Source organism: Osmia bicornis, chromosome 5 (genome assembly GCF_907164935.1).
Source record: "Osmia bicornis bicornis chromosome 5, iOsmBic2.1, whole genome shotgun sequence".
Classification (NCBI taxonomy): Eukaryota; Metazoa; Arthropoda; class Insecta; order Hymenoptera; family Megachilidae; genus Osmia; species Osmia bicornis.
In genome coordinates this window covers 5,642,683-5,650,245 of record NC_060220.1, presented here as the reverse complement: position 1 = coordinate 5,650,245, position 7,563 = coordinate 5,642,683, and the positions used below count along the sequence as shown (strand labels likewise).

Sequence of the window (7,563 nt, the reverse complement as noted above, 5' to 3'; positions counted from 1 at the left end):
ATCGCAATTTTCCCTGGGGAAGCCTAATCTGATCGCGAGTATACCTATACTCTATCGATCTAAACTGAACCGAAGGAACAGAAGGGCTCGTTCTTCGATTCGAGGAAGGATATGCAATCGGGTTCGTGCAAAAATTTGAAGAAATCAGGAAGACATAAAGAAAGCATGAAAACGGAAGGTTTGCTCGAAACCACGTGTGTGGTCTGGTCGGTGCACGTGTCGCCGATGTTCAGAAGCGTAACTTTTTGTCAACCACCGACGCGACCACTGGCTTTTTCCCGAGGAATTCCAAAATTCCACGGCGTTCAGCGACGAAAAGCGATTCGCGAATCGGCTCGGAAAGATCGCGTTTGGTCAACGTCCACGAGAATTCGTCCAACTCTGCTACGCAAGAAACGCGCTTGTAATTATCGCGAAGCTTCCCCTGGACTCATCCTCCCCAACCCCTCGGATCCAGCGAATCGATCACTGTCAATTCTTGCTCCTTTCTTTCGTCGAACTATTCGCATCGAACGGCGGGGAAAAAAACTGGCCAATTAAGCGAGAGACGATTTATCGCGGTACGCGGATTCTTGTATTTCCTTTTTATTTTGTAGGCGTTCAATTATTTTTCTGCGTAGCCGAGTTAATCGGTCTGCGTTAACATCTTGAGTATCCCGAGGTTCGTGAAACGAGGCGGTAAGACGGAGACAGAGTGAAAACACGAAAAATTTTAAGAGATCGATAGATATTCTACTATCGCCTCGCGCTATCCTCCCCTATAGATACCAGGGATGTTTCCAGAGAATCGGCGACGAGCGACACTTCGTCACACTCGTGGTTCCCTATCTAATAAAAAAGTTCTAAAATTCTAAATTTATCAAATCACCAAACAAATTACGGTATAACGGTCGAGAACTCGTAAATTATACAATCTAATCGATACGATATAAAAGCAATCAAAATCATAAGATTCTTTGGTATTTAAATAGCTCTGTGTTACAGAAACTGATTACGTGTTCAAAAACACGGTAGACTGAAAATTTGATCTAAAAATACTTGGTTTTTACGATCGTTACGATTTAAAGGCGACCGCTGTGTCGTCGCACGGCATTCACAACCCTTGTTCCGGAGACTTAAAAACTTTTTGGGAAAACCGCGAATCGTTTTCGAAACAGACGGCCAAGATAAAGTATTTCATAAATATGAACGGTTTTTGGCACACGCGAATCCCAACGAAACAAAAATACCCCTGTTGTGGGTGCACGCGTGTCTATGTGTCATGCGACATTTCGAGTTCGCAAGTTTCACGGTAAATAATCAAAGAATTCGTACTAACTTTGCTTGGACAAACGCGAATTTTCAAATATATCAGAGGTAAATTATCTACATAGTCGGTTGTGAAAATGTTTGTTATATTAAATTGTTTATCTTTCGCGGATGAGTTAATACACCATTTTGAAGCCATGCAATTTTCCTTTGTTGATTATTGTTCGATGTCAAACGTTCGAAATAAAGGCGAACGTTAATTGATATATAGTTGAATCGTGATTATTATTTGGAATGATACAGTGACAAAATATACACAGGTGCGTTTTGAAAGCATTTGACTCTGGTAATATGTACATAGATAAAATACATATAAATTACGAGATACAGTGGATATATTTACAAAATATTATCTGTCCAAAAATGAAATATGGATCTGAATTGAAACAGTTTTCTTGTTATAAAGAAAAATAAAATCGTCAAAAAAGTATTCGAACTCTGTTCAGATATTAACACTAATATTTCTATCATTCTTTATTACAAGAAAAAATAACAGAAGCTCCTTGATACGAGGCATCAAAGATGTTCATATGCATAAAATACAACTCTGTTAGTATTTCGTAAGAAATCAAATTTATTTCAAAAACATGAGAAAGGTTAAAAGATTGCGTAGTACACAGAAAGTCGGTATAAAAAGATCCTTTTCCATACTGGAATAAATAACTTTTGTTTTCTATTATTAGTCCTAAGGAGAACTAACTTGTCTTTTAAATAAAAAGATATAGTGACTAACGATAGAAAACAAAATTCCATAATATATAAAATCAGGTAATTACTGAAATAAAATTTCAACAAAAATTTGTCTAATAACATTAGAAATCAATTTAATTCAAGATATCGTAAAAATACATGAGAAAAACTCATTGGTATGTACATATTAATGCAAAATGCAAACGGTAAGGAATAAAAAATATCATATACGTTTGTGATATTCCCTAAAACATTTTCCTAGACACAAACCCGGATTATCTTTACATCCGCTACAGAAATAATTAGTTTCCTTTCTAACACAACTTGCAAAGCATTGTCTGCACCTCTTTCTTCTTACTTTATTATTTATACCTCTAGGCAACATTTCAGGTAAATGTTCGGATTCACGAAAAGGAAGATGCACATTTTCCCTATGATTTTCAAACAACAAAGCATCGATGATGTTCAAACGAAAATCGTGAAAATTCAATTTTGTACTTAAAGGCGAATACTTGTAATATAAAAAGAACGAATTCAACAATAACATTTCAATCGTGTTGATCCATAATTGAATGTACCATTTAAACGTTCTTCTCGAACAAGTGTAACAGGATAACATTTGATTTCTTTTCGCTATATTGTTCATCAGTTCGTTATACTTATGCAAAGCCAAAGGTTTTTTAAATTTTTCCTTCCTTTTATTCTCAAATTCTATCATGTCCGCTGTAAACTCACTGGAGAGAAATAAAACTTCTTTCTCGTCCCTGAATTTACCGATCATAATATTATCTTTACGACGAGATATCACCTCGCCTTTGACGAGCCTCGTTTTGATTACATCCTCGCCATTTGCTTTTCTCAATCCTCGTAAAATTCCTGTGAAATAAGTTTTCGCTTCGAGTAATTGTTTACTCAACGTGAAACTCGTACAAAAATGATCGGTGTACAGAGAGTGTCCTTTTTGCAAGAAATCCTCCATTAAACGTAGCGCCACTCTCGTTACGTGACCTTTAGCAGGAGCATCGTCTTCACTTCCGGTGGACGCTTCAATGCGAACAGCCATACCGGAACTCTCGGTTAAGACGTACAACTTAACGCCGTGTCGGTATTTTTTCTCGGCAATGTATCGTCGAAATGCTGATCTGTCTCTACCAGGAATCAATATCTCGTTAATGGCCAATTCTTTGTATGGATAATACACTTGCTTCATTTTATCATTGAAATAATCAATGAACGGTTGTATCTTATTCAAACGATTATTGCTTCCGTTCATCGAGGAGAAATGTAACGAGCGCAGAATATCGTGAAAACGGTTTCTGCTCATATGTTGTGAAAAACAATGGAAACCAAACAGTCGATGAATGCTCCAATAGTTTTGTAGCTTGGGACATTTAATAGTACCCATGTGTAGCAACAGACCCAAGAATGTCCTGCATTCAGCAACTGTCAGCTCTTTCCATTGATTGTTGGTTTTAACTTCCGCGTATCGATTCGTCTCCATGACAATCGTGGAGAAGAAATAATTATCGAATAAAAATTCGAAAAAATTGTACGGGTCTGCTCCACTTGGTGAACCTTGCAAACCCGACTTTCCGTCGAAAGAAAACCTCTTAAAGTCACCATCGCACGTCCACTCGCCGGCGTCGTCGACGTCTTCGAACAATTCGTTTAAGTCTTCGCTTTCTAAATCTATGTCACTTTCGTTGTCCGATTCATCGAAGGTCACTTCACTGTTATCACGATCAAATTCGTCGTAATGCATGTTCACGCTGTCTTGATATTCTATATCACTGTCATCACTATCTTCCGTGGTTATTTTTCGCCTCTTCTGGTTACTTTTCGACAGAAAATCACCAGCCTCCTCGTCTTGATGTACATGCAGATGGCCAGTAGACGACGACGGTCCTGGATTGTTCATTTCTTCGCTATAACTTCAAAGCAATATCAATTTTAATGATTATCACAAGCTTTTCAATCACTTTCCGTCGCTACGTGCTTATTTCTTTGACTGCTTTTCGACTACTGACTGATTATATCAATTTCGTCCCACGACGCATATGGTGAGTCATCGGTTATGTAGGATAGATAGTGCCTGACGCATAGGGTGCGTCGGTGGTTCGGAATGGAGTGAAGTTGACTGCATATTATCTCTCGATGCATATCGAAAGACGAACGTGAAGGTTACAAAAGTTGTGTTGCTTTAAACGATTCGATTACTGATAAAACAAAGCACTTTTTTTCAACAACAACTGTGTTAATAACAATAAAATGACGTCGTATCGCAAAGTATACACAATATGTTTTCGAATCGTTACACGTAGAGTCATCTGACAACATACGGACCAACCATGAAAGTGTCCAGTTTTATCGATGCCTGCCTAGAAGCAACGTTTTAACGATGTGGGAGGCCCGACTTAACCCCAAAATAGAGTAAACATTTATTTAAAAAAATGCAGTCAAGAGCCTGCAATTACACTGTTTGATTCATAGGAAACACAGTATGGTCGACGCGTATACAAAAAATCCTAACTTCGTTGTCGTAAGACAGATTCAATGACATAATTCAAGCGAACGCATGTTCCGGATAGTTTCGACACGTCTGTTTAAAATTAGTTGTTCGTGATCGTTGGTATCCGATAATATCGAATGAAAGGAAAATAGACGTATGAATGACAGCGTTAAAAAACAACGGAATCATTTAAGAAGACGAATGCAAAAAGTCGTGCGTGGGAACAAGGGTGTGAAGTAGCCGCGCAAACCATTGATTCTTCGCATGTAAGATTTTTAATTTACTAAGATTTCGGTACTCACCTAATTATCAAGGCCCGGCAGGGCCTGCACCATGTACCCCACTAAAATATATTCGATTCCTTTAACACTAAATGCGAAAAAACACTGCTCCGAATCACTTGTCACTAATTAAAGGCCTCCCGATGGCGGCCATAACTGCCGTCTATCTCTACCTTGCCACGCCGATCACCAGGTGGCAGAACGGTAGAACTAAAGTTTTCAAGTATAAGTTTTCAACTAAAATTATTATATTTTCTGTGACTTTATAGATTATGACTTTCAATTATAGCAAAATTATAGCATAAAAAATAAGTTTTTACTGTAAGAACATCGTATGTACTTCATTTTCTATAATGCCTACTTACGTTAATACATAATAAGAAATAAGAGAAGTAAATGCATTGTTTAAAAAAGAAATCGATGTTTTCTTTTATTATTAAAAGAAACAAGCAAAATAGTATTAACGATAATGCAATTAATAGAATGTAATTAATTTGTTTAATTGTATCGTTAGTATTATATGCTTTTACCTTCATACAATTTAAATCCACCGCGCTCTCGCCAACTTGAACGTCTGCTCCGTGTATCGAAGTTACTGACAGGTTACATAAATCCGAAAACATGGTGAAAATTTTAAGGGATCTGCTCTTTAGACCAGATCTCAGAAAGGTTCAAAATGAATCTTTAGGTATGTTGGGTAAAAGAATGTACGGTAGAAAAAATTGATTAAAAATATATATTCATTACAGCTAATCAAATAAAGTATTTTTGGCGTAAAGGATGGGAGGAAATGCCAGAACTTATGGTACTTATATCTCCTACTATAGTGACTCTATTCGTAACAGTGCACGTTATTCGTAAACAATTAGAAGAGAAGGATAAACTGCCACGATATTATAATGAATATACCGGTAAGTTTTTGGATACTTTTTCCTAGTTAGGTTAGGTCGCATTATTATGCAAGTATTGAAACAGTACTGTTTGTTAACATCAGTTTTTTAATTCGATTTTCAAAACATGGAATACAGTATTACTAATGTTTATCTAATTTCAGTTTTCAGACCTAACAATCCTAAGGTTCCAAGAATTAGAACAGATGATTATTTGTCAATTGAAGAGCCGCAACACACTATGTCTTAAGAAAAACAATTTAACCCTAGAATTAAATAGTATATCAAAGTGAATCAGTGTTATTCATGTATAGTCCATAAGATTCTTTAATCATTCTTCGAAGAAATAAAACAAATTATTAATAAAGGAGATTAATCCTAGTTTAATATGATTTCTAAAACTTGCAAAATTCTACATATATAATTATAATATAATGAAAACACTTTATGTATAATAACATTATAGTTCATCTTTTATATGGCATCTTCTTACTATATGGACAAATTCAATGAACCAATCTTGCATAAGTAATTAAAAGAGACAACGTATGTTAGTGCAAATTAACAAGTTCAGAGGTTTATATTTAGCCTCTTTATCTATAAAAGAAGAGGCATTAGCTTGAATGTAACAGGAAACCATTTCAGATGGTTGTACCTATGTAAGTGTACACAACATTACCATTACCAGACCTTTATGCATTAAAATCGATATACATATTAAACAGATTCGAGAAGGTCAATCCGATGTCTATCTAGAGTAGAACGTTTCTCAAGAAAAATCTACGACCGTATTCATGCATGAAAGTTACATGTCAAAGTTGCAAAGAAATTCATTCCGAGAAGGAAGTTCATTTCGTTGAACGAATAAACACACACCTGAAACCGAGTGACGTTTATCGAACGAATATTGTCTTCGTTTCACTGTGACATTTGACCCGATACCAGCTATACAAATGTTCCGTGTATTATATTTACCGACCTCTCTGCATGTAGAAAGTTTGCTCTCACGGAACGATAACGAATATCGTTTATCCCGTGAGGAATGTCTGAACGTTCGAAGCGTACAAACAAATCTCGATGATAGCGCGCAGAATCGTAAGATCGTGGCGACTTGTCCTTCCTTCTGGTACAACATGTGCATGTATATCGTTGTGCCAACGGCGTTAAACGAACCCCGTTGGAATGGGGCGGTCGACGCGAGGAGGAGAAGGGTGGCAGTGAACAAGGATGGAACCGACAGGAGCAACGGAGAAATCTACTTACAACTACACCGACTTGTTAGAGTAAAATGTGGTAGTAGGAGCAACAGGAAGAAGGGAGGCAGAGAGTGAAGCTGGATAGACAGTAGCAGGAAGAGGGAGAGAAAGCGAGGCTACCCCATAAAGTTGTATCGAAGGGAAGGCAGACAGGCAGAAAAGTGGCCTGAAGTCAAAGAGAACGTGGAACGGGCCAAGATATCGGGAACAGAAATACACCGGTCGTGGCGAAGGGTGTACGAAGAGGACGAGGTAGAAACGTGTAAAAGAGAAATAGCGAGGAAAATAGGGTGGAAGGGAGCAAGGGGTGGGGTGGGGGGGAGAGAAGGCAGAGCGGGAGAAAGAGGTAGAGGGACCTCCACGATACGGACCACCCCTCGGTGGTTTGCCAGTGGTTCAGTCAGCGCTTCGCACCGGCGTCGCATCTCTGCTGCTCGGGTGACTCGTCTCGGTCAGCCTCGTGCAGATAATCGCGTGGCTGCTGGATGTCGTCGCGAGATCAATGAGAGAACGTGTGTACCGCGGGAAGAATATCGACGAGGCCACAGGTGCGATCGAGTCGTCGATACCTTTGTTGGCTCGTTCCATATAAAAAAGGTGCTTCGAACGGGCGCAATAGCTGTACGTTC

General features: G+C 38.2%; 2 protein-coding genes across 3 annotated transcripts; one reads left to right on the top strand and one right to left on the bottom strand.

The window, feature by feature from the left end:
- Window positions 1-1,563: 1,563 nt before the first annotated feature.
- On the bottom strand, window positions 1,564-4,944 carry LOC114877924 (piggyBac transposable element-derived protein 4-like). Its single transcript, XM_029191096.2, has 2 exons — window positions 4,810-4,944; window positions 1,564-3,929 (listed from the first exon to the last, which is right to left on the bottom strand). Exon 2 carries the CDS (start codon window positions 3,914-3,916, stop codon window positions 2,222-2,224), a length of 1,695 nt encoding a protein of 564 aa, XP_029046929.2. The 5' UTR covers window positions 3,917-3,929; window positions 4,810-4,944; the 3' UTR covers window positions 1,564-2,221.
- A 374-nt stretch (window positions 4,945-5,318) lies between these two features.
- On the top strand, window positions 5,319-6,418 carry LOC114877925. 2 transcript variants are annotated; one of them, XR_006829372.1, is made up of 4 exons: window positions 5,319-5,476; window positions 5,538-5,699; window positions 5,843-6,337; window positions 6,404-6,418. XR_006829372.1 is itself a non-coding variant. In XM_029191097.2 (3 exons), the coding sequence occupies exons 1-3, from the start codon at window positions 5,410-5,412 to the stop codon at window positions 5,926-5,928; spliced, it is 315 nt and encodes a 104-aa protein (XP_029046930.1). In that variant the 5' UTR covers window positions 5,344-5,409; the 3' UTR covers window positions 5,929-6,050. The 2 variants fall into 2 exon arrangements, 1 of the variants encoding a protein (XP_029046930.1); XM_029191097.2 differs by lacking the exon at window positions 6,404-6,418 and having other exon boundaries at window positions 5,344-5,476; window positions 5,843-6,050.
- The last annotated feature ends 1,145 nt before the right edge of the window (window positions 6,419-7,563 follow it).